At 43.0% G+C, this 27,933-nt stretch overlaps 1 protein-coding gene across 1 annotated transcript in view; it reads right to left on the bottom strand.

Annotated features, from left to right (window-relative positions):
- LOC130284626 (centromere-associated protein E-like) overlaps positions 1-27,933 on the bottom strand; it is a 98,068-nt gene that overhangs the window by 40,980 nt on the left and 29,155 nt on the right. The window contains exons 2-4 of the mRNA XM_056535149.1: positions 10,985-11,253; positions 8,433-8,663; positions 3,334-3,413 (exon numbers count right to left, since the gene is read on the bottom strand). Of these exons, the coding sequence (XP_056391124.1) occupies positions 3,334-3,413; positions 8,433-8,663; positions 10,985-11,253 (580 nt within the window). The remainder of the gene's footprint in view (positions 1-3,333; positions 3,414-8,432; positions 8,664-10,984; positions 11,254-27,933) is intronic.

The raw sequence follows: 27,933 nt of genomic DNA, 5'->3' as shown, positions 1-27,933 counted from the left end.
ACAGAAACACACACACATATAAACACAAAGACACATATAAACACAGACACACACACATATAAATACAGAGAGACACACACACATATGAACACAGAGACACACAGACACAGGGATACAGAGACTCACACACAAACACACACAGACACATATAAAACACAGACAGACACACACACACCCACACAGACACACAAAAACAGAGGCACACACAGAAACACACAAACACACACAGACACAAATAAAACACAGAGAAACAGACACACACACAAGACTTTTGAGACCCAATTAGCTCCTAGCGGCTATAACTACCCCTCCCCCTTATTACAATAATTAATTAAATAATAACTGACACAACAACAATTCAACTTTTCCGTGGGTGGGGATCGGCCACAGCTTTATTTATAAAATTACTTATATAAATAACAATTTAACTGTAACAAAGACACCGATTGGCTTCTTACCAACCCGAGAGGTGCTGCCCCTTCGTCCATTGTGGGGGTCTACCCCGGGTTGACCCCGCTTTCACCGTCTTCTTACCGCCAAGCTGTGACTTACAATAAACAGAGATACAAAAAAGGGAGGGAGGGAGGGCAAAACTCCGGGTCCTGGGCAGATTGAGGGGGGAAGGGAGGCACCACAGCTATAAATACCCAGGGGAGGGCCTCTGAAAGCCCGGGAAACTATTAAACCCCTGATTGGTGCACTCCTTCCCCCCTACCCATGGGACATACCACTGTAGCCACTGGCAAGTTTTACAGGTGGGGGAGGGGGCTAAAAAACCTTGCCTGTACATTTCTTCACCCCTTAACTGCTCACCAGTCAGGGGGCAAGCTAGTTATGCACAGCTTGCCCCTCCAATGTATAAACACTGATACACACACACATCCACAGACACACACACACACACAGAGACACAGACATAGAGACACACACAGACAGAGACACACACAGAGACACACAAACAGAGACACAGACAGACACAGACAGAAACACAGAGACACAGACACAGAGACAGACACACACAGAGACACACACACAAAGACATGCACACAGAAACACAGAGAAACACACACAGACAGACACAGGCACACACACACACAGACATACACAGAAAGGGGAGACCTGTATATAATGTAATGGGGAGACCTGTATATAATGTAATGGGGAGACCTGTATATAATGTAATGGGGAGACCTATATATAATGTAATGGGGAGACCTGTATATAATGTAATGGGGAGACCTGTATATAATGTAATGGGGAGACCTGTATATAATGTAATGGGGAGATCTGTATATAATGTAATGGGGAGACCTGTATATAATGTAATGGGGAGACCTGTATATAATGTAATGGGGAGACCTATATATAATGTAATGGGGAGATCTGTATATAATGTAATGGGGAGACCTGTATATAATGTAATGTGGAGACCTGTATATAATATAATGGGGAGACCTGTATATAATGTAATGGGGAGATCTGTATATAATGTAATGGGGAAACCTGTATATAATGTAATGGGGAGACCTGTATAAAATGTAATGGGGAGACCTATATATAATGTAATGGGGAGACCTGTATATAATGTAATGGGGAGACCTATATATAATGTAATGGGGAGACCTGGGTATAATGTAATGGGGAGACCTGTATATAATTTAATGGGGAGACCTGTATATAATGTAATGGGGAGAATTATATATAATGTAATGGGGAGACCTGTATATAATGTATTGGGGAGACCTGGGTATAATGTAATGGGGAGACATGGGTATAACTTAATGGGGAGACCTGTATATAATGTAATGGGGAGACCTGTATATAATGTAATGGGGAGACCTCTATATAATGTAATGGGGAGACCTGTACATAATGTAATGGGGTGTCCTGTGTATAATGTAATGGGGAGACCTGTGTATTATGTAATGGGGAGACCTGTATATAATGTAATGGGGAGACCTGTATATAATGTAATCGGGAGACCTGTATATAATGTAATGGGGAGACCTGTATATAATGTAATGGGGAGACCTCTATATAATGTAATGGGGAGACCTGTACATAATGTAATGGGGTGTCCTGTGTATAATGTAATGGGGAGACCTGTATATAATGTAATGGGGAGACCAGTGTATATTGTAATGGGGAGACCTGTATATAATGTAATGGGGAGACCTGGGTATGATGTAATGGGGAGACCTGTGTATAATGTAATGGGGAGACCTGTGTATAATGTAATGGGGAGACCTGGGTATAATGTAATGGGGAGACCTATATATAATGTAATGGGGATACCTGTGTATAATGTAATGGGGAGACCTATATATAATGTGATGGGGAGACCTGTATATAATGTAATGGGGAGACCTTTATATAATGTAATGGGGAGATGTATATATAATGTAATGGGGAGACCAGTGTATATTGTAATGGGGAGACCTGTATATAATGTAATGGGGAGACCTGTGTATAATGTAATGGGGAGACCTGGGTATAATGTAATGGGGAGACCTGTATATAATGTAATGGGGAGACCTGTATATAATGTAATGGGGAGACCTGTATATAATGTAATGGGGAGACCTGTGTATAATGTAATGGGGAGACCTGTATATAATGTAATGGGGAGACCTGTATATAATATAATGGGGAGACCTGTGTATAATGTAATGGGGAGACCTGTATATAATGTAATGGGGAGACCTGTGTATAATGTAATGGGGAGACCTGTATATAATATAATGGGGAGACCTGGGTATAATGTAATGGGGAGACCTGTATATAATGTAATGGGGAGACCTGTGTATAATGTAATGGGGAGACCTGGGTATAATGTAATGGGGAGTCCTGTGTATAATGTAATGGGGAGACCTGGGTATAATGTAATGGGGAGACCTGTATATAATGTAATGGGGAGACCTGTATATAATGTAATGGGGAGACCTGGGTATAATGTAATGGGGAGACCTGTATATAATGTAATGGGGAGACCTGTGTATAATGTAATGTGGAGACCTGTATATAATGTAATGGGGAGACCTGTATATAATGTAATGGGGAGACCTGGGTATAATGTAATGGGGAGACCTGTATATAATGTAATGGGGAGACCTGGGTATAATGTAATGGGGAGACCTGTATATAATGTAATAGGGAGACCTGTATATAATGTATTGGGGAGACCTGGGTATAATGTAATGGGGAGACCTGGGTATAATGTAATGGGGAGACCTGTGGTCATAAACCATTCTTAGTCCTGTGGGGGAATCAACCCATCAGTTATTTATTGTATTTTGTATTTAGAGAAATAAATTCATATATGACCGGACTTACCTCACTTTTTAAACTGGGTAAAATAGATTTCAAAACACTCCATCTGCTTTGATCCTCCGACTTCACCATATTCTTTATCTCTACCAATATATAAAAACAGGGACATTAAAGAGGACCTCAGGTTGAGTCCATGCCGGTGTCCTGGTTACAGCTGTGATCTCCACAGCAGCATTATACCCCATAGTATATAGGGAGTCATTAGAAGGCTGTGGTCACACCACTCTCTGTAAACCTGTATACTTTTAGGCACAGTACAAGTATAAAGAAGATTAAGGATACAGAACTGAGACAAACAATAAACTATTGTCGCACCAAAAAGTGGAGAAAAATAAATAAAATAATAGACCAGGTTCTTCTCTAAAGACCAGGAGTGTACCCAATGGCACACAATATGCCTTGTATAGGGTATTCATGGATTATGGCATCAAGCTGACTCAGGATAGTCTGGCTACACGTCCGCTATAGACACTTTAGTATTTCTGGTTGATCATCTTCTGTATTTAAAGGGGTACTCTGGTGGAAAACTTTTTTTTTTTTAAATCAGCTGGTGCCAGAAAGTTAAACAGATTTGTAAATTACTTCTATTAAAAAAATATTTATCCTTCCAATACTTATTAGCTGCTGAGTACTACAGAGGAAATTATTTTCTTTTTGGAACACAGAGCTCTCTGCTGACATCACAAACACAGTGCTCTCTGCTGACATCTCTGTCCATTTTAAGAACTGTCCAGAGTAGGAGAAAATCCCCATAGCAAACATATGCTGCTCTGAACAGTTCCTAAAATGGACAGAGATGTCAGCAGAGAGCACTGTGGTCATGATGTCAGCAGAGAGCACTGTGTTCTAAAAAGAAAATAATTTCCTCTGTAGTACTCAGCAGCTAATAAGTATTGGAAGAATAAAGATTTTTTTAATATAAGTAATTTACAAATCTAGGAAAAAGTACATATGTTAAACCAGTCCTCAAGAACACTGTGGGTATATAGAATATAGTAAAGAGTAGTTTAAAAGAAGAAGAGAAAAAATATTGGATCAAATAAATATGAATTTATTAATGTAAGTATATGAATTAATAACCAATCACTCTGCAGGGCCCTTGCAGGAGTGAGTTGGAAAATACTGATAAAATGTAAATAAAAATATGAGTAAATACAAATAAAAAATAAAATAAATGCACCAATAGTGTCCACTGGATGGTTAGCAATATGTCTCTTTCTATTGATAATCACAATTGTGTCCCAGGGTGTCCAATAGAAAAATCACAGTTCAGTAGGAAAACAGTTCAAAGAGTGAATGAATGAATGAATGAATGAATGAACTCCTGTGAAGATCGTATGAGTCTCATCAGTTACTGTAACAGATTTGTAGAAATGGCAACAGTTGTAACTATTACAGTAACAGCAGTTATAGCAGATATAGCAGCAGTTGTGGCAACAGTAGCGATTAGGGCAGCAATTGTAGTGACTTTGTTGCAATCTTTGAATATGTAGTATCGGTGCACAGCATCACTCACCCTCCTTCTCGGCTGTTGGTGATCCCGGCAGGCAGCGATACTCACGGATAGTGTTCTCGGTAGATCGCGAACCTCTGCAGACCGCGGTATCCTGTGAGTGATGAAGGCTGTCTGTAATGCCGATCTGGATCGTAGCCTGGGTGAGTGGTTCTCCGGTTGGCTGTAGGTGTCCTGGACTAGCACGGAAAGGCGTCCGGCCTGGGGAAGACGTGTCCAAGAACTTCGCTGTCTGGGGCTGTGAGTGAAAGACTGGGAGCAGCTGCGTGTCCGAATGATGCGCTAGCTGCGCGCGTGTTGCGATGGTCCCAAATCTGTGGGCATCCAGTGGTTGCTAGCCACAATGGGTGGATATAGAGTCTTTAAATGTGGTATACACTTGTATGATATGGCCACAGATTTGGGACCATCGCAAAACGCGCGCAGCTAGCGCATCATTCGGACACGCAGCTGCTCCCAGTCTTTCACTCACAGCCCCGGACAGCCAAATTCCTGGACACGTCTTCCCCAGGCCGGACGCCTTTCCGTGCTAGTCCAGGACACCTACAGCCAACCGGAGAACCACTCACCCAGGCTACGATCCAGATCGGCATTACAGACAGCCTTCATCACTCACAGGATACCGCGGTCTGCAGAGGTTCGCGATCTACCGAGAACACTATCCGTGAGTATCGCTGCCTGCCGGGATCACCAACAGCTGAGAAGGAGGGTGAGTGATGCTGTGCACCAATACTACATATTCAAAGATTGCAACAAAGTCACTACAATTGCTGCCCTAATCGCTACTGTTGCCACAACTGCTGCTATATCTGCTACAACTTCTGTTACTGTAATAGTTACAACTGTTGCCATTTCTACAAATCTGTTACAGTAACTGATGAGACTCATACGATCTTCACAGGAGTTCATTTATTCATTCATTCATTCATTCATTCATTCATTCACTCTTTGAACTGTTTTCCTACTGAACTGTGATTTTTCTATTGGACACCCTGGGACACAATTGTGATTATCAATAGAAAGAAACATATTGCTAACCATCCAGTGGACACTATTGGTGCATTTATTTTATTTTTTATTTGTATTTACTCATATTTTTATTTACATTTTATCAGTATTTTCCAACTCACTCCTGCAAGGGCCCTGCAGAGTGATTGGTTAAAAATTCATATACTTACATTAATAAATTAATATTTATTTGATCCAATATTTTTTCTCCTCTTCTTTTAAACTACTCTTTACTATATTCTATATACCCACAGTGTTCTTGAGGACTGGTTTTACATATTAACTTTTTCCTAAATTGAACAGGCCTGATTGGGTGAAGGCATCACCTTTAACCTCGAACACTTTCTCTTATCATTTAGTGAGCTACACACCCCACTATCTATAATTTACAAATCTGTTTAACTTTCTGCCACCAGTTGTTTAAAAAAAAAAAAAAAAAGTTTTCCACCCGAGTACCCATTTAAAGGTTTTCTCTCTTGGACACGTAAATTGTGAATATACATTTATCTTATGTACAACTTATGTGCCTAAGAGAATGGCTCCTCTGAAGCCTCAAATAACACAACAATTGGGCAAAGAATAAATGGTAACCAAGACCAGTTTGATGAACTGTCTCTTGGTGAATGAATATAAATACAAGTATAGGTAGGAAGTCACCAATTAGGCTTGTGATATAGTAAAACTCAGCTTTTACTTCAATAGGGTAAAATAGTACAAAATTATAATAGTGCACAACAAAAAGTGCTGGGATAGGGAGAAGGGTACAGGTGAGTACCTACACTAACACCCCTGCCTAAATAAGGAGGGGGCTCATATCACTAATATCAATATCAATTGTTCATATACATGTTGATATATATGTAGTATTTTCTTTAATATCATTATCTTATGTATCCTATTGGGGTCTCCTCTTACTCCCTGATGAGCCCTTGCAAGCGAAACGCGTTGGCAAGAGAAGTGTTCCACTTCATTGTGTATACGTATATAATTAAATTGTATTGTGTTATTTCCCTATCCCCGTTCCACACGATAGTGTAATAGATGTATCTACGTTTATATTTAAAATGCTCATTGAGGAGACACCCCTCCCCCTGATGCTATGTTGCTCTTTCCTGTCTCGCCCATCCCATTGTGCGGAACCTCTGAACAAAGATGCCCACCAAACTGTTCAGGAAAGGCATAGTAGGGGGTGGGAGCTAATTACAGAGGTGATATATCCAAGGGGAACTTATAATAAAGTTCAGAAGTACTTTACCACTGACCATGTGTGTGTCTGTGTGAATTACTTACGGTGCATGCACAAGATTTATCAAACTGACCTAATCAAATTTGGAAGGGAGTAGGATACTTACCAGGCTATCTGTTTATATCCATATCAATAGGAGCCCCCCCCCCCCTCTCCTTATTTAGGCAGGGTTGTTAGTGCAGGTACTCACCTGTACCCTTCTCCCTATTCCAGCACTTTTTGTTGTGCACTATTATAATTTTGTACCATTTTACCTTATTAATGTAAAAGCTAAGTTTTACTATATGATCAGCGTAATTGGTGACTTCCTACCTATACTTGTCCTCTGAAGCCTTGCTACATCCGGAAGTTTCCAGCTACGCTTGCACAGAGCACTCAACCCCCATCCCATGCCCCCTCCCCCCCATCCTCCAGGGTCACACAGCCTAGTGACGTGAGCGTGAAGACATTTGCATATTCAGGATTGGGGCGGGCTGGGGAGTGAATATTGATGAGGCAGGGGAGCTCAGCGAGATGGCTCCCAGCCTCCATTGAGCAAAGCTGCGCAATGGCTACAGAGTTAGAGACAGGCGTAACTCTGGAATTACTTCACCTAAATATGTTAGTAATTCCCCCCCCCCCTTTTTAAAGTGTGAACTACCGTGTTTCCCCAAAAATAAGACACACTATAGCTTATTTTTAGGGGTTGTCTTATTTTTATTAAGTATGGTACAACATTACAGAGACCCACAGCCTGTAACTGGTTGGTGCTTGGTAAGAGAGACCCACAGTGCTGAGTAAAATGGCAGCCACAGCTTTATTCTTCACCCTGAGGACCCACAAAGCAAAACTTTCTGTTCCTTTCTTCACTGAGGAGACTTTTACTTTCCCTTTCCGTCTCCCTCTATGCTGCGGCTGGCAGCGTGAACAGAAGGACCGTGACCTGACAGGGTGCCAACCTTATTGATGGGGCTGCCGACACCTCACCGGTCACCTCCAAGATAGCAGCTGTCACGAAGGGGCAGATGAGAAGGGCTGCCCGTCTTCTTTACCACTCCGGGCCGATACGCTTAGCCACGCCTACCACTGTCTTATTTTCGGGGTATGGCTTATATTACGACAATGCTTAGAAATTCTTCTATGGCTTATTTTACGGGCATGTCTTATTTTCGGGGAAGGTGTCATTTTTTTCTTAAGTCGTCTATGGACTGTGATGGAGCTTTTTAAGAAAGTCCAGCCCCATTATCTATACATTAGTAGTAGTTGTTATACACAATAGTTATGTCTAGTTTTATCTTATTACAGACAATACTTTCTTGGTATCTTGGACATTAATTTTTTTCAATTGAAAATTACCTGTAGAATTATTGGTGTTGGTTTTGAGATCCCGAGCTACTGTATTGTAGCCAAAGGCCTTAAGGAACTCTGTCATCTTCTTTAAGGCTTCTTCTTTTTTGCCTTTTTCTGTGAAGAGGAGGAGCTGAGAGGATAGATCTCTAAGGCTGGGTTGTGTCTCCAGGACCCTCCACCTTTCTCTGTCAGAACAATCCTCCACATCATCCAACACCACCAGGACCTTACTCTTACCTGTACAAACAATTTAAGCAAATTTTAGATCACATAATAGACATCAGAGTACAGTAAATGCATGAATTATTTTGAGCTGCATTATGGCTATGTTTTATGTATATATAAAGTGGAGGTTCTCTGTTCACATGTTGATCAAATTGTGTGTACCATCCCACAACAATAATGTGATCATGAGGATGGGTAGATACTAAAATATATTTATACTTCTTCAAAATTAATCCAATGCTTGTTTGATCCAGATGGGATCCTGTAATAGAACAGCCTATACCGGTGCTATATAAATCAAAAAATCCCTGTAAGGTCTCAGGTCAATACATCACAGAACAACCCTTCTTTAGGGGTCACCTGCTGTGGGGTAAACATTTTGTCATGTTGGGCAAGGAAAAGTGTAGCCCTGAGATCTCCCACAGCAACTGTCCCTTCCTACTTGACGATCTGCTCTAGATGACAGACCCCCTACTGGGCAACCTATTCTGAATGGGTGCTGGATGTAACCAGGTCAAAAAACCACATGGGTTAGAACCAGGAGAATAATAAAGTACACAAGCGGAACCAAATACAATGAGAGTGGGCAAGGGTCAAAACATGGAGGACTCCAAGACCTATATTTTTTGCCTCACGTTTAACCTTGTTTTTGCTGGTGCAGATGGCTTTTTTGGAATGAGAAATACCCAGGGATTTGCTGTATGCAGCTATGCATAGCACATGGCTGTAAACACACAGGAGAGGGTGAACTAGTTCCTGTGTCTCCCTCAGTAGCTAACTTGCTAAACTGAGCATTGCTAGTTAACTCCTTCTGGAATATACAGCATACAGCTATCTATATACATGGCTGTTTACTGTATACAGTCAGGGGCCTCCACTTACCAGTCCAGGTTTCTGTCTGTTCTTTAATCTCATGTAGCCCCGCCCCTAGTAACGACCTTGGTAACTAGAGGCAGGACTGCAGGTAACAGGGGGGGGGGGGAGACATGTTAAACTTTTGGGCACTCCCATCTGATGGGCTCCTTAACTCTTTCCTGGTTGAGCAGAAGGCATACAATGTATACCGCCTGCTCAGCCGAGCTGCATCCACGGCTGCATTGCCGACAGCACAGCTAGAACAGAGCAGTGATTTCCCTCATTAGAGTGATGTGAGTTCCACTTCTGTACAGTATACAGTGGTGGGCTCAGCACTGCTGTATGCTGTCCCCCGCTGGCATGGCTTGCTCAGAGCAGGGAGGACAGTCATTAGTGATGGGAGTCCTGCTAGTTCTGTATATAGCCACGCTGATTTACATTCTTGTAGAAACTAGATAAACTAATTCTAAGATAATTCATTCAGTGTTTGAAATAAGATATCAAGCCCATTAAAATGTGGGTGATAAATAAAATAGTGTGCACCAAAAAATCTAAAACAATTTGTACAAAAAAAAAAAACTAAATGACATAATGTGCCCACATTTATGTTGCATTTTAAACACTTTTGTGCTCCACCTAATAATTGGGTGTGGCCTAGTAGACATGAAGGTTATGGATTAAATGATACCATTTTTGGCATAAAAGTAAGCCAACTAATGAATGGTGTAAATTAAGACTAGACAGTCTATCGACCCTGTGACCCTATTATAGCCCTGTGTAAAAGGGCAAGTGAGCAGCCTTTGTTGTGACCTGATGAACAAATCATCTTTGTACAGCTACATATCTCTCCTTGTTACAGGAGATGTGGGGCCGGCGAGAGATGAAAGAAGAGGTCTACACGTACGATCTATGTGGCCCTTCCTTCACCATGGACAATTCTGAGCCCTGCATTGGGATTGAGATCCCGCATGATCCAATGAAAGACATGCAGGCAGGAAAGAGGCTGTTGCGGGTGGTCAGGCGCTATGCCTGTGGGTCTCACAAATCCTGTACACTCCCACACCGCAGACCCAGCCTCTATGACAAGCTGCAAATTGCAGACTGATTTAAAGTGGACGCGACGCCAGCAGCCTGTTCAGGTTCTGCAGTGTGGGCCACTTCAAATCAGTGAGCTGTGGCGGCTACTGACGACTGACGATCCTCATGTCATGCCTTACAAGCGCAGAACAGCATAGAGGATGCTGGACACAGAGCCTGTGGGAGCCCATCGGAGGACACAAGACGGGTGAGACAGCAAGGAGAGCAGTGAGAAGGGAGAGAAGAAGAGGGGGTGGGGACTAAAAATGGCATTAGGGGTTGAGTGAGGAATAAAAATGGCCCAAGGGAGCTGGTTGGGGGTTAAAATGGCACAGGGTAGATCAACATTAGTCAAAAGCTTTGCAAACTTATTAGGATTTGATCAGAGATATCGTCATTACCCAGAATTCTGTAGAGTGATCTGAGTTCCTCATCATATAAAGCTCCATCTATATCCACGATGTTCAGCCGTCCGTGACGTTTGGTGTGATACAGGATCCCCACCGAGCATCTGCACACTCTCTCCTCCCACTCCAATGTGTTCCGGTTGGTGATCGGCAGAAACCTCACATCGGCTACGACTTCCCAAAATGTCCCTTTGATGAACTCCATTAACCATTGCACGTCCTGATCTGAACATCTAGATGTGATCCCCACAACGGCCTTGGTACTGCAAGAGAAGAAGTCAAGAAGTCGTCAGAAGAACGTTCACTGCAGTCTGAATACATCTAAAGCCTCGTTCACACTCGTGTATTTTGTATCAGTATTTATAAGCCAAGTCTAGAACATACAGAAGAGGTAAGAATCTTTTCATCATTTTAAAGAAAAAGAAAAAGAAAATGGAGGTGTGAATGAGGCCCAAGAGCAGTTATCTGTATATACACAAATAAGAGGTTTTCTCGCTGTCATCTGTATAATTGTGCAATACTTTTACAAGAAAAAAAAACCTCATTACTATTTCCTCATCACTACTGATCTGTGATCAAAACCACAACGTGCACATCATATGATCACAGAACCAGCGATTCGGCCTTGGACTGATCTTCACTAATTCATTTATGTTATTAAAATGTTTACTTTATATTTGTTTTTCAGTAAAAACTGTTTGGCGTCATATCCTCAGGATACTCTTAACCAGAAAATTATCTTTAGAGGATCTCAGGATTATTGTTCACCAATCACAACCCCCCTCCTGGGCTGAGCCCACCAGGGGACTGAATCCCTTTTCAAACATAGGGACTAGAGATGAGCGATTCGAAGTTGACGAACCCGAATTTGTTACGAATTTCATGAAAAATTCGATTTGCAACGAATACGAATATCGCCGCGATTCTATCGCACGAATCGCTTCATTAAACTCCATTTTACAGCGTTCCAGGCTATTGGGGACCTAAGATGGCGGATCCACATGTGAGTAGATGGGGCAGGGGATTATGGGAGGGCGGGAAACAGCGGCGGGAATGAAGGTAGGCGGGCTGATCCTGAACCACATGTGAGATGCAGCCTATCAGTGTTCACTGACCCCTGTGATGTCACAGCACCTATATAATCGGCGGCCATCTTGCCTCTCTTCATTTCATCTATGCAGTCAGATGGAGAGGACGGGACTGTGTGTGTGTGAATAGCTCATACCACAGCGTTACACTGCAACTGCTAGTCACATCAGCATTAGGGAAAGGCAGGAGTGCAGAGTGCTGTGCTGTTACTCTGAGAAGGATCATTGATTGCTAAACCTCCTATTCACGTTATTGAGCATTGCAGCAGAGAGGGGCAGATAGCTGTCAGCTGCCTCATACACATCTCCAAGCTGCCTCAACTTTATCAACCATCTCATCTCCTCATTGTTCAGCACAATTGAGTTTATTTTTATTTTCTCCACAATCTTCTGCTGCTCAGAATTGTGTGACAGAGGGCAATTTAGGGTTTAATCCCTGGATTTTTTTTTTTTTTTTGTGGTGCTGCACTTTTGGGTCCTGCTGCTGTTCAGAAATAAGTCATATTAGAGTGGACTTTAGTGCCTTTTTACCATTTTTCACCTGTTACTCTGTCTCTGTGCTAAATTCATTGTTATACCACACGTTATACACCTGCCGGTGTATTAAAGAAAAAAAAAGTTTTTCCTGCGTACAAATACGATTAACAGTGCGCTCATCATTGCAAAGGGCCTACATAGAACCAAGTAGTGTACTATTTACTACCTGTATTTCTGTCTCGGTGCTAAATTCAGTGTTATACCACACATTAGTATACACCTACTGGTGTATTTAAAAAAAAGTGTTTTTTTCTGCGTTGAAATACGCATACCAGTGCGCTCATCATTGCAAAGGGCATACATACAACAAAGGAGTGTACTATTTAGTAACTGTTATTCTGTCTAGGGCCTATATACTTTGAAAGGACAGCCGTAAGTAATCGCCTGCTGCTGTTCTATACCCACATAAACGCACTAAGTATGTCAGGCAGGGAAGTGCCAGGACATGCACAGAGAAGGGGCAGAGGCCTACATACGTCAGGCAGAGTTGGCAGCAGACTTGGGGCGAGTGGCAGCAGGAGTCGCAGCGATAGTCCTGAGCTCCCGTTAACACCCAGCGGTCGTGTCGTCGACCCATCTCTCCTCGTCAATTGGTTTGCACACTCATCCCCATCATCACAAGCGACATCTGACAACCCCAGTCAAGAGTCGGTGGGTTCCTCAGACACAACCCTCAGTTGGCATGGCCCGGGAGCAGTCCCCGTAATGCCATTGCCTTTGTCCTATGCCGTTCCCTCTCCCAAAGAAGTATCTCATGCTTTGGGTTCAGCTCCACTATTTACTGAGGACGATGTAATAGAGGACAGTCAGCAGCTAATGGGCAGCCAAGAAGGGGAGGAGACAAGCGACACTTGCTCCGCAAGGCGGCCAAGCAGTGATGCGGAGAGTGACGTGGGAGGCGGTGTTTCAATTGTTCAGGGTCCTGAGGCAGACACTGTTGTGGAACACGAGAAGGACATCAGTGACATGCACACATCTTTTGATGATGATGAAGCCGATCTCAATTGGGAGCCGGGTACAGAAGCCGGGGCTTCATCATCATCAGGAGAAGAGATTTGCTCTTTGTCTATGAGGCAGCAAGGCGGTAGCACGGTTGGCAATCACTGTGGCGGTGGCACTAGTGGAAATTCAGGAGCCAAACGTGCCAGGGGGAGACCACCTGCTTCGCAGCAAGCTACCATTCAGGGAGGTAGTGGAACAGGGGTTCCTGGAGACGGCGCCAATAGCAGTGAAATAGTGCGGACTGCGGGTGGGAAAATCAGCTACTCTGCGGTGTGGTTGTTCTTCATAAAGAATCCGGAGGACCTTAGCGTAGTCACATGCAAAATCTGTCGGCAGAAAGTGAAGCGTGGCCAGGGTCCCAATCTCTGCACCACGGCCCTGCGTCAACACATGATTCGCCACCATAAAGCGGCCTGGGATAACCGTGGCTCCGATGTAGTGGTCCAGCCTGCCGCATCACCCAGTGGCCATCCGCTCCCTCCGTCATCCAGCCAAGGCTCCACCACCTTAGCCGAAGGGAGCATTGTGTCAAACCCTCCTTCTTGCGCTCCTGCTTCTTCCGTTCGTAGTCAGTCATTCCGCCAACAATCGATCGGCGAAGCCATGTCCAAGAGACAACAGTATGCGCCCACTCATCCGACGGCGCAGAAGTTGAATGTGCTCCTGTCCAAGTTGCTGGTGTTGCAGTCCCTCCCTTTCCAACTGGTGGACTCTGCAGCTTTAAGGGAATTGATGGCTTGTGCCGAGCCGAGGTGGAGAGTCCCAAGCCATCATTTCTTTGCGAAGAAGGCAGTACCAGCCCTGCATAAGTTTGTACAAGAGAAGGTGAGCCAGTCCTTGAGCCTGTTGGTGTGTTCAAAAGTGCCCGGCAGCGCCGACATGTGGAGCTGTAACTACGGGCAGGGACAATACATGTTTTTTACAGCCCACTGGGTAAATGTTGTTCCTGCACAGCCACAACAGCAACTTGGACAGGTCACACCGTAGTGTACTAGTGCATCAGCCAACTCCAGGCTGTGCCATTCAGCCACTATATGGTATCCTCTTGCTGCCAACGTGTCCACGCTGTGTCATTCATCCACTATATGGTCTCCTCATGCTGCCAACACCTCTACACTGTGTCATTCAGCCACTATATGGTCTCCTCATGCTGCCAACACCTCCACGCTGTGTCATTCAGCTACTATATGGTCTCCTCATGCTGCAAACACCTCCACGCTGTGTCATTCAGCCACTATATGGCCTCCTCATGCTGCCAACACCTCCACGCTGTGTCATTCAGTCACTATATGGTCTCCTCATGCTGCCAACACCTCCACGCTATGTCATTCAGTCACTATATGGTCTCCTCATTGTCACGATGCCGGCTGGCAGGAGGTGGATCCTCTGTGCCAGAGAGGGATTGGCGTGGACCGTGCTAGTGGACCGGTTCTAAGTCACTACTGGTATTCACCAGAGCCCGCCGCAAAGCGGGATGGTCTTGCTGCGGCGGTAGTGACCAGGTCGTATCCACTAGCAACGGCTCAAACTCTCTGACTGCTGAAGATAGGCGCGGTACAAGGGAGTAGACAGAAGCAAGGTCGGACGTAGCAGAAGGTCGGGGCAGGCAGCAAGGATCGTAGTCAGGGGCAACGGCAGGAGGTCTGGAACACAGGCTAGGAACACACAAGGAAACGCTTTCACTGGCACAATGGCAACAAGATCCGGCGAGGGAGTGCAGGGGAAGTGAGGTATACATAGGGAGTGCACAGTTGAACACACTAATTAGAACCATTTGCGCCAATCAGCAGCGCAGTGGCCCTTTAAATCGCAGAGACCCGGCGCGCGCGCCCTAGGGAGCGGGGCCGCGCGCGCCGGGACAGGACCGACGGAGAGCGAGTCAGGTACGGGAGCCGGGGTGCGCATCGCGAGCGGGCGCCACCCGCATCGCGAATCGCATCCCGGCTGGAGGCGGAATCGCAGCGCACCGGGTCAGTGGATCTGACCGGAGCGCTGCAGTAGCGAGAGTGTAGCGAGCGCTCCGGGGAGGAGCGGGGACCCGGAGCGCTCGGCGTAACACTCATGCTGCAAACACCTCCACGCTATGTCATTCAGTCACTATATGGTCTCCTGACACTGATGCCACCACCAGGCTCTGTCATTGTGCTGCTGTGCGGCAGTGATTCTAAGAGCGGTGCCGGTAATCTGCATGTTATTCTGAATAACAGTATTATTTCACTACCCCAGCACACTCCATATGCGTTTTAGGACACAGCAAAGTTTTCTATACCCCTATAGAGGCTGTATGTAGGCTAGAAATAGCCTTTTTTAATATCGATTCGCCGCGAACAAATTCGGATCGAAACAAAGTCTTCGGGAAAATTCGGCGAATCGGCCGAATCAAATTTTTGAAAAGTTCGCTCATCTCTAATAGGGACCCCTAAATAAAAGCTTATTATTTAATTTCCTCGAGATAGACCCTAAAAAAGATTGGAGTAAGCAAAATCTTTATGCGACATACAGAAACCAGATGTATGTACCAACATCGGCACCACAGGCTGATCACCTGTTTGGGCGGGCCACCGAGCCTGGATGTAAACATAGTTCACTAAACTGGAAGACTCCCCTAGTGGCTGTGCTGGGCTACTGCAATGGGAGCTGAGCTACAGCAACTCAGGACGGCTTCTACACAATGTATATGTGAAAAGAGAGAAAAGGGAGAAGGCTTTCTTATATGCAGGACTCCAAGTAAACCCACAGGGGGGAGGGGTGGAGGAAGACAGCCGCTTACCAAAGTTGGTTGTGTACCATACACAACAATGTAAAGCGCGTGTAAAGCAAGTTCCATCTGAAGTCGTCCAATAGAGAAATGTATATAGCAGGAAGGACTTCGGGGTCATGCAGGATCACCTAGAGTTGATCGGAACAACAAGAGCTGGACAACGGGACCTTTAGGTGAGTGACTTTATTGATCCAGCATGCAACGCGTTTCGCTGCGCATGTACAGCTTCATCAGGCATCGCTTGATGAAGCTGTTTATGCACAGCGAAACGCGTTGCATGCTGGATCAATAAAGTCACTCACCTGAAGGTTCCAATTTCCAGCTCTTCTTGTTCCGATAAACGCTAGGTGATCCTGCATAACCCCGAAGTCCTTCCTGCTATATACAATGTATATGTGGCATTGTTTATATCCGGATGCCATGGCTCTACCGTACAGCCGATCAGCAAGGGCGTTGGGAGTCAGCAACCCGCTGAACAACTATTAATGGCCGATCCTGAGGGTAAGCCATCAATCAAATTTGCCCGAAAACCCCTTTTAAAGGGGTACTCCACTGGAAAACTTTATTTTTAATTTTTTTTTAAATCAACTGGTGCCAGAAAGTTAAACAGATTTGTAAGTTACTTCTATTAAAAAAATCGTAATCCTTCCAGTACTAATCAGCTGCTGTGTGCTCCACAGGAAGTTGTGAAGCTATTTCCAGTCTGACCACACTGCTCTCTGCTGACACCTCTGTCCATGTCAGGAACTGTCAAGAGCAGGATAGGTTTTCTATGGGGATTTCCTTCTACTCTGTGGACAGTTCCTAAAATAGACAGAGGTGTCCGCAGAGAGCACTGGGGTCACACAGAAAGGACATTCAAAAAGAAAACAACTTCCTGTGAAGCAAACAGCAGCTGATAAGTGCTGGATGGATTAAGATTTTTTAATAGAAGTAATTTACAAATCTGTTTAACTTCCTGGCACCAGTTGATTATTATTATTTTTTTTTTCCAGTGGCGTACCCCTTTAACATATTCTACACATGGATGTGAAATGTCTTAATATTGGTCAGTGCTACACAGGACTAGTTTTAGAAAAGGTGGACCTGGGAAACAAGCAAAAACAAAACCATTCTCCGTGCCATTCTGGAAAGTTTTCCATTCCCACCATTAAACTCTGCCGAGATATTACTGATATATTTAGCATCCAGACAATACTGACAAAGGAACTGTAATACTGCTCTGTATTCCCCATATGATACTACAATTCACCACTATACAGTAAGTATGTGCCCATATTGTAAGCCCTAAAACTAGACCAAGCAGACAAAGGTGGAGATGTGTGCCCATTATATTAGGGTGTAGTGGCTGATAAACTGTTAACTCTTTCCCAGTACTGAATCTTTATTTCTTGGTTTCAACCAGATAAATATTTTTGGACTTTGATCTTAAGATTTTCGCTCAGATAAGTCAAACTGATTGAAGCCATTAATACTGTAAATGCTGCCACAAAGACAAGGAAGACAAAAAACCAAACACCCAAATAAGACAGATATGGTCCTCGTGTTTATACCGTGAGGGAGGAAGTGACCAAAGTATTCTGGGAAGTTACTGCTCATCACTTCTATTTTATAAAATCAACAACAAGATCATTAGGTTTCACTTATGCAGAACAAAAAAGTCTTAAATAAAGTCACTAATGATCTCCTAGACCTGTCCTCCTCCTTCTACATTACTCTGTGCTCCTCCTCCTCCATCTGTTCTCTGCCTTCTACATTACTCTGTGCTCCTCCTCCTAGACCTGTCCTCCTCCTTCTATATTATTCTGTGCTCCTCCTCCTCAATCTGTCCTCCTCCTTCTATATTATTCTGTGCTCCTCCTCCTCAATCTGACCTCTGCCTTCTACATTACTCTGTGCTCCTCCTCCTCCATCTGTCCTCTGCCTTCTACATTACTCTGTGCTCCTCCTCCTCCATCTGTTCTCTGCCTTCTACATTACTCTGTGCTCCTCCTCCTCCATCTGTTCTCTGCCTTCTACATTACTCTGTGCTCCTCCCTCTAGACCTGTCCTCCTCCTTCTACATTACTCTGTGCTCCTCCCTCTAGACCTGTCCTCCTCCTTCTACATTACTCTGTGCTCCTCCTCCTCGATCTGTCCTCTGCCTACTACATTACTCTGTGCTCCTCCTCCATCTGTTCTCTGCCTTCTACATTACTCTGTGCTCCTCCTCCATCTGTTCTCTGCCTTCTACATTACTCTGTGCTCCTCCTCCTCCATCTGTTCTCTGCCTTCTACATTACTCTGTGCTCCTCCCTCTAGACCTGTACTCCTCCTTCTACATTACTCTGTGCTCCTCCTCCTCAATCTGTCCTCTGCCTTCTACATTACTCTGTGCTCCTCCTCCTCCTCCTCCTCGATCTGTCCTCTGCCTTCTACATTACTCTGTGCTCCTCCTCCTCCTCGATCTGTCCTCTGCCTTCTACATTACTCTGTGCTCCTCCTCCTCCTCGATCTGTCCTCTGCCTTCTACATTCCTTTGTGCTCCTCCTCAATCTGTCCTCCTTCTACATTACTCTGTGCTCCTCCTCCTCAATCTGTCCTCCTTCTACATTACTCTGTGCTCCTCCTCCTATTCCACGATCTGTCCTCCTTCTACATTAATCTGTGCTCCTCGTCCTCCATCTGTCCTCCTCCTTCTACATTACTTTGTGCTCATCCTCCTCGATCTGTCCTATGTCTTCTACATTACTTTGTGCTCCTCCTCCCCCATCTGTCCTCCTCCTTATACGTTACTTTGGGCTTATCCTCCTCGATCTGTCCTCTGTCTTCTACATTACTTTGTGCTCCTCCTCCCCATCTGTCCTCCTCCTTCTACATTACTTTGTGCTCATCCTCCTTGATCTGTCCTCTGTCTTCTACATTACTCTGTGCTCCTCCTCCCCATCTGTCCTCCTCCTTCTACATTACTTTGTGCTCATCCTCCTCGATCTGTCCTCTGTCTTCTACATTACTTTGTGCTCCTCTTCCCCCATCTGTCCTCCTCCTTATACATTACCTTGTGCTCATCCTCCTCGATCTGTCCTTCTCCTTCTACATTACTCCATGCTCCTCCTCCTCGATCTGTCCTCTGCCTTCTACATTACTCTGTGCTCCTCCTCCTCCATCTGTTCTCTGCCTTCTACATTACTCTGTGCTCCTCCTCCTCCATCTGTTCTATGCCTTCTACATTACTCTGTGCTCCTCCCTCTAGACCTGTCCTCCTCCTTCTACATTACTCTGTGCTCCTCCCTCTAGACCTGTCCACCTCCTTCTACATTACTCTGAGCTCCTCCTCCTCAATCTGTCCTCTGCCTTCAACATTATTCTGTGCTCCTCCTCCTCGATCTGTTCTCTGCCTTCTACATTACTCTGTGCTCCTCCCTCTAGACATCCCTCTAGCACATTGAACACATTTATGGTCAGAAACTTGTAAATAACTCAGGAAAGAATAAAGTTACGGTAAAACCAAGAACATCATTGTTTTTCTTGTGAAATTCCCAAAATGTTTGATGTGTCACATGACCCTCTTCCTATTGAAAAAACTAAAGTGGGATTCAAAATGGCCGACTTCAAAATGGCCGCCATGGTCACCACCCATCCTGAAAGGTTTCCCCCCCCCACATATACTAATGTGCCACAAACAGGAAGTTATCACCAACCATTCCCATTTTATTAAGGTGTATCCATAGAAATGTCCCACCCTGTATATGTTTATATATCACTATATATCTCTATGTATTCAGTATATATCACTATATATCTCTATGTATACAGTATATATCACTATATATCTCTATGTATCCAATGTATATATATATATATATATATATATATATATATATATATATATATCACTATATATCTCTATGTATACAGTATATATCACTATATATCTCTATGTATACAGTATATATCACTATATATCTCTATGTATACATTATTTCCTGGTCGTCCTTAAGGCGGTACAAATGGGTTAAGCCCTTCTGCTTACCCGGAAGGAAGAAACAAAACTAGCAGTAAAACAGTGAGACAAGTTAATTAGTCAATTACCCATAACGAGCACACCTGCCCAGAAACCATAAACCTATCCCAAGAACCACAGACACTTGTATTTCTTTTTTTCTTCTCACCTGGAAGAAGACGTGAGGCAAGTGGCTCATACCCGGGGCTTCTGGGTTCCTGAGCTCAGGGGCGGCCGTATACCGGGTGCTATCCCCGGTCCCTCAACCTGCAACTCCGACATTCCCTGGCCCGGCAGTTCAGGACTTCTTCCTAAGGCCACCATATGTCCGCGCGCTGCGATAATGACGAATGGATGCCGGGGATGTCAGTGCGCCGGAAGTCGCCGGGGAGGACTGCGCAGGCGCATGACGCACTTCCGGAAGTTCCGGCTTTCGCGTCGGGGACCCGTAAAGTGAAGGACCCACAAGCGATAAGTGCCGGAGAGGCATTTGTTACCTTGTTTGTGGGTTTGGACGCCGGGGGAAGGTCTTTTAGGCTGCTCCCTTCCTCTCCTTACTGTTTGTACAGGTAGAAGGGGACTCTAATATGGCGGCCTGGGCTGATGACTGGGAGTCCCAGTGCTTTGCCCCACTTCCGCTGCGTCACTTCCGGTTCCGATCTCCAGGTATTTCTGACCGGTGGGATCTGCAAATGGCTGCACTCAGCCTAGGCAGCAGATCCCTTGGCCGGTCAGAGGTAGGAAAGATGTTGGTTCCCTTTTTTCTCCATGAAATTAAGTGCATGTATTTCATAAGTGGGCTCTTCTGTTTTCTCTTGTTTTCCCAGATGGCTCCTTCTGGAAAGGCAAAGAGAAAATCTAGACACAACGTGTGCAATAAATGTGATCAGCCCCTACCAGAATCCTATGCTCGGGATACTTGTGAATCCTGTCTGAATCCATCTGATAGCATGCAGACCAGTTCTTTCCTATCATGGTTCATAGGGGAAATGTGTAATACCTTTAAAGAGATTAAAGAGTCCTTGGTGCCCAAGAAAAGGAAGAGAGTTGATAGGGACGTTTCCCCAGCTTCATCAGATTCCTCATCTGGGGAATATAGTACCTCCTCATCCAGTCCGGAGATAGTGTTTGACGATTTGGATGACGACCTGTACTTGTTGCCCAAGGATAAATTTCCCAAGTTATTGTCTGCAGTAAAGGACACTATAGAGTCTTCTAAAGATGTCTCTGCTAAACCTAAAAAGGATCAGTTGTATTACTTTCCACAGATTCCAGATGTGAGACTTCCTTCTCACCCCATTCTGAATGAATGGTTCAAGAAAGATTGGGCCAACCCTGATAGGAAATCTGATGCAGGGGCCCGTTTTAAAACCACTTATCGGTTGGACCCCAAGAATTCCGCAGAATGGGAAAATCCACCTAAACTTGATTTGGCGGCTGCCAGAATGGTCAAGAAGTCACTATTCCCTTCTGACGAATCCTCCAGATTGTCCGACCCATTGGAGTGAAAGGCAGATAGCTTAGCTAAAAAGAATTACCTAGCAGCAGCTTCTACCTCCAAGATTGCGGCATCCTCTGTTCCTGTAGCTAGGGCTCTAAGGATCTGGCTGAGTCAATTATCTCAGCATATAGAGGAGGGGGTGTCCAGAGACTGTCTATTAAAAGGGGTCGATATGATGAAGGCCGCTGCAGAATATTTGTGTAATGCTCCTGTGGATGTACTGAAATTTTCATCCAGGTCCCTGGCTTTATCTAATGCGACCAGGAGGGCGCTTTGGATATAGCAATGGTCGGGTGACATGTCATCTAAGTTCAGCTTTGTTAACATGCCTTTCCACCCTTCATCGATGTTTGGTCGTCATCTAAAGGATATACTGAAGTCTTACAATGAGGAGAAAGACGCGGCCTTCCCATTAGAGAGAAAGAAGTCCAGCAGGCCATTCTATGGGAGGTCCAGACACTCCCCAAAGAGGAGCTATTCCTTTCGGACCAGAAAGTCCAACTATAAGAAAAGGCAAGATTCAGCAGCAGCCAAGAAAAAAGCTTTAAACAAGCCTAAAGAATTATGACGCCATCGGCTCTTCTCCTCCGGTGGGTGGCAGGCTGAGGTTTTTTCGCAGGTCTGGCAAAAGAAGTCGTCGGACTCCTGGGTGACAGACATCGTCACAAGAGGGTATTCTCTAGAGCTGAGTTCGTTCCCACCACAGAAGTTCATGTTCAACAAGCCCTCCAACCCAGTGGTTCTAGAGTTGGTGGAAGAGTTTATAAGAAAGCACGCTCTAGAAAGAGTTCCAGATCACGAAAGATTCCAAGGTCTCTACTCCCCGATATTTCCAGTGTCCAAAGCCTCAGGGGGATGGAGGCTAGTAATAGACTTATCCTATTTAAATCAGTTTTTTGTGAATCGCAAGTTCCGGATGGAGTCAATCCGGTCTGCCATAATAAACGTAGAAGAAGGAGACTTCCTAGCGTCAATCGACCTTCAAGATGCATACCTGCACATTCCTATTCTCAGAGCACACAGGAAATATCTACGGATTGCTCCCCTGTTCAATCACCAGATACTCCATCTCCAGTTCACATGCCTACCATTCGGCATTACCTCGGCACCTCGCGTTTTTACCAAGGTGGTGGTGGTCCTGACTGCAGCTCTGCGGCTCCAAGGGATATGCGTGATGTCCTATCTGGACGACTGGCTAGTCAGAGCCCCCTCAGAAGCCGTGTTGAAACAACATCTTCACAAGACCCTACAGATGTTGGATGCCCACGGATTCATAGTGAACGTAAAGAAGTCTTCTCTGAACCCTTCTACAGTCATCTCTTATCTCGAATTTACAATAGACACTCTTCGAATGAAGTTGTTCCTTTCAGATCAGAGGGCCACCAATCTGCAAGAAGCGGTGCAAGATCTTCTTCAAGTAGATCAGTGCTCAGTAAGGAAAGCAATGAGGGTGCTAGGAATTATGACATCATCTCTGGAAGCCGTTCCATGGTCCAGGGCTCATTTCAGGATGTTGCAGACTTGCATTTTGAGCCAGTGGGACAAAAGCAGAGACTCCATGGATAGGACTATCAGGATTCCTCTTGGGGTGAAGAAAGATCTCCTTTGGTGGATGCACCCACATGTTTCCTACAGGGCAGAGCTCTCAAGAGTCCGATTCAGACGGTCCTCACCTCGGATGCCTCAGGCTCAGCCTGGGGTGCCCATGTAGGGGACCATTGGGTGCAAGAAGCTTGGTCACAGAAGGAGCAACAAATGTCCTCGAACTTGAAAGAGCTCACAGCGATCAGGAAAGCGCTCATTCACTTCAAACCCAGGATTCTCCACAGGGCTGTTCAAGTGCAGTCAGACAACCTAGCGGCAGTGTTCTACCTGAACAAGCAGAGGGGAACACGAAGCCCCTCCATGCAGAAGGAGTGTGCCCGCATCATGCTCTGGGCAGAAGAGAATCTCTTTTCCCTTTCGGCCATCCACATCAGGGGAGTGGACAACGTGAGAGCAGATTGGCTCAGCAGAAACTCGATTTGCCCAGGAGAGCTGGAGTTGAACCCTTTGGTCTTCAAGAAGCTCACGTCCATGTGGGGCCTGCCAGAGTTGGATGTTATGGCCAACTCTCAGAACAAGAAGCTTCCCCAGTTCTGCTCCCTGTCCAGAGTGGGGAATCTGTTAGCGATAGACGCTTTGTCAATGAGCTGGGAGAAGTTTTTCGTCTGTGTCTTTCCCCCGATTCCATTGATCCCGAGAGTGCTGCAGAAAATTCGGGACGAGAAGGTGAGAGCAGTTGCGATCCTGCCATTTTGGCCCAGGAGGGCATGGTTCCCGCTAGCACTGAATCTGGCGAAGAATCAGGTTTGGAAGATACCCATCCAGAAGGACTTACTTCTCCAATTAGGGGTGCTTCATCCAGACATCAAGAGACTCCAGCTTGCGGCATGGAACATGAACTCAGAACCTTAACGGATCAAGGCCTGTCTCAGTAGGTCATTGCTACCCTTCTAGCTTCTAGAAAGCCGGCTACCCTCAAAGTCTACAGTAGAGTGTGGTCCCTTTACTCGGCTTGGTGCACCAGAAAGTCATCCTCCCCAGAGCATGTGGCATCTCTGTTGCAGTTCTTACAAGAAGGCTTCCAAAAGGGTCTGAAGCCGAATACACTCAAGGTGCAGTTGACCGCCATTAACTCCTACCTTAATGGAATCTTTGCAGGAACACCTCTCATCAGCAGATTTTTTAGAGCCATTAACAAGCTGCGCCCATCCTTCCATAACCCGTTACCAGCTTGGGACCTGCCTTTAGTTCTAAGGAGACTGACATCACCACCTTTTGAACCTCTGGAGAATTCCTCTTTGATGTTCCTGACTTTCAAGTGTATCTTCCTAGTGGCCATTACATCTGCCAGAAGAATCAGTGAGCTTCAAGCTCTGTCATCCAAAGAACCCTATCTCAGGTTACTATCGGATGCAGTTGTGTTAAGAACGATGCCGGCTTTCCTTCCCAAAGTCTCCACGGCTGCTAATATTAATTAGGAAATCATACTGCCTGTGTTTGAAGAGGAGTCAGAGGACGAGTTGCATCTCTTGGATGTGAAAAGGACCATCTCCATGTACCTACAAAGAACCTCAGAGTTCAGACAGTCCGAAGCCTTGTTACTTCAGTTTCAAGGACCAAACAAGGGGAAAAGAGCGAGCAAATCATCGCTCGCAAGATGGATAAGAGACACCATCAAGCATTGTTATTTTTTGGAAGATAGAGTCCCCTCTTCTCTTAAGAGCTCACTCCACAAGATCTACAGCTGCGTCCTGGGCTGAGAAGTATCATGTTCCAATGGACCAGATTTGTAAAGCAGCTACGTGGGCTTCACCGAACACCTTCATAAGACACTACAGGATCGATGTAGCATCGTCCGAGTGATCGGCCTTTGTCTCGAGAATGCTTCAAGGTGCCGTAAACCATTGATGTCCCTCCCGTTCGTTCTTGCACTGCTTTGCATGTCCCATTCGTGCCGCCTTAAGGACGACCAGGAAGTAGAAAATGTATTCTTACCTGAAATTTTCTTTTCCTGTAGTCCGTAGGCGGCACAAGTATACCCTCCCATTAAATAAGTTTATTGCTGCATAAGATACAAGTGTCTGTGGTTCTTGGGATAGGTTTATGGTTTCCGGGCAGGTGTGCTCGTTATGGGTAATTGACTAATTAACTTGTCTCAATGTTTTACTGCTAGTTTTGTTTCTTCCTTCCGGGTAAGCAGAAGGGCTTAACCCATTCGTGCCGCCTACGGACTACAGGAAAAGAAAATTTCAGGTAAGAATAAATTTTCTATATATATATATATATATATATATATATATATATATCACTATATATCTCTATGTATACAGTATATATAACACTATATATCTCTATGTATACAGTATATATCACTATATATCTCTATGTATACAGTATATATATCACTATATATCTCTATGTATCCAGTATGTATCACTATATATCTCTATGTATTCAGTATATATATCACTATATATCTCTATGTATACAGTATATATATATATATATCACTATATATCTCTATGTATACAGTATATATATATATATATATATATATATATATATATATATATATATATATCACTATATATCTCTATGTATACAGTATATATCACTATATATCTCTATGTATACAGTATATATATCACTATATATCTCTATGTATACAGTATATATCACTATATATCTCTATGTATACAGTATATATATATCACTATATATCTCTATGTATACAGTATATATCACTATATATCTCTATGTATACAGTATATATCACTATATATCTCTATGTATACAGTATATATATCACTATATAGCTCTATGTATAAAGTATATATATCACTATATATATATATATATATATATATATATATGTATACAGTATATATATACATATATATCACTATATATCTCTATGTATACAGTATATATAACACTATATATCTCTATGTATACAGTATATATCACTATATATCTCTATGTATACAGTATATATATCACTATATATCTCTATGTATCCAGTATGTATCACTATATATCTCTATGTATTCAGTATAAATATCACTATATATCTCTATGTATTCAGTATAAATATCACTATATATCTCTATGTATACAGTATATATATATATATATATATATATATCACTATATATCTCTATGTATACAGCATATATATATATCACTATATATCTCTATGTATACAGTATATATCACTATATATCTCTATGTATACAGTATATATATCACTATATATCTCTATGTATACAGTATATATCACTATACATCTCTATGTATACAGTATATATCACTATATATCTCTATGTATACAGTATATATATCACTATATATCTCTATGTATACAGTATATATCACTATATATCTCTATGTATACAGTATATATCACTATATATCTCTATGTATACAGTATATATATCACTATATAGCTCTATGTATACAGTATATATCACTATATATATCTATGTATACAGTATATATATATATATATATCACTATATATCTCTATGTATACAGTATATATAACACTATATATCTCTATGTATACAGTATATATATATCACTATATAGCTCTATGTATTCAGCATTTATAACACTATATATCTCTATGTATACAGTATATATATATATATATCACTATATATCTCTATGTATACAGTATATATCACTCTATATATCTCTATGTATACAGTATATATATATATATCACTATATATCTCTATGTATACAGTATATATCACTATATATCTCTATGTATACAGTATATATCACTATATATCTCTATGTATCCAATATATATCACTCTATATATCTCTATGTATACAGTATATATCACTATATATCTCTATGTATTCAGTATATATATCACTATATATCTCTATGTATACAGTATATATATATCACTATATATATCTATGTATACAGTATATATCACTATATATCTCTATGTATACAGTATATATATATATATATCACTATATATCTCTATGTATACAGTAGATATCACTATATATCTCTATGTATACAGTATATATCACTATATATCTCTATGTATACAGTATATATATCACTATATAGCTCTATGTATACAGTATATATCACTATATATATATATATATATATATATATATATATATATATATATATCTATGTATACAGTATATATATACATATATATCACTATATATCTCTATGTATACAGTATATATAACACTATATATCTCTATGTATACAGTATATATAACACTATATATCTCTATGTATACAGTATATATAACACTATATATCTCTATGTATACAGTATATATATATATATATATATATATATATATATATATCACTATATATCTCTATGTATCCAGTATGTATCACTATATATCTCTATGTATTCAGTATATATATCACTATATATCTCTATGTATACAGTATATATATATATATATATATCACTATATATCTCTATGTATTCAGTATATATATATCACTATATATCTCTATGTATACAGTATA

Source organism: Hyla sarda, chromosome 8, assembly GCF_029499605.1.
Source record: "Hyla sarda isolate aHylSar1 chromosome 8, aHylSar1.hap1, whole genome shotgun sequence".
NCBI classification, from domain to species: Eukaryota; Metazoa; Chordata; class Amphibia; order Anura; family Hylidae; genus Hyla; species Hyla sarda.
Note: the sequence above shows the minus strand (reverse complement) of the source record. Positions and strands in the feature narration are given on the sequence as shown.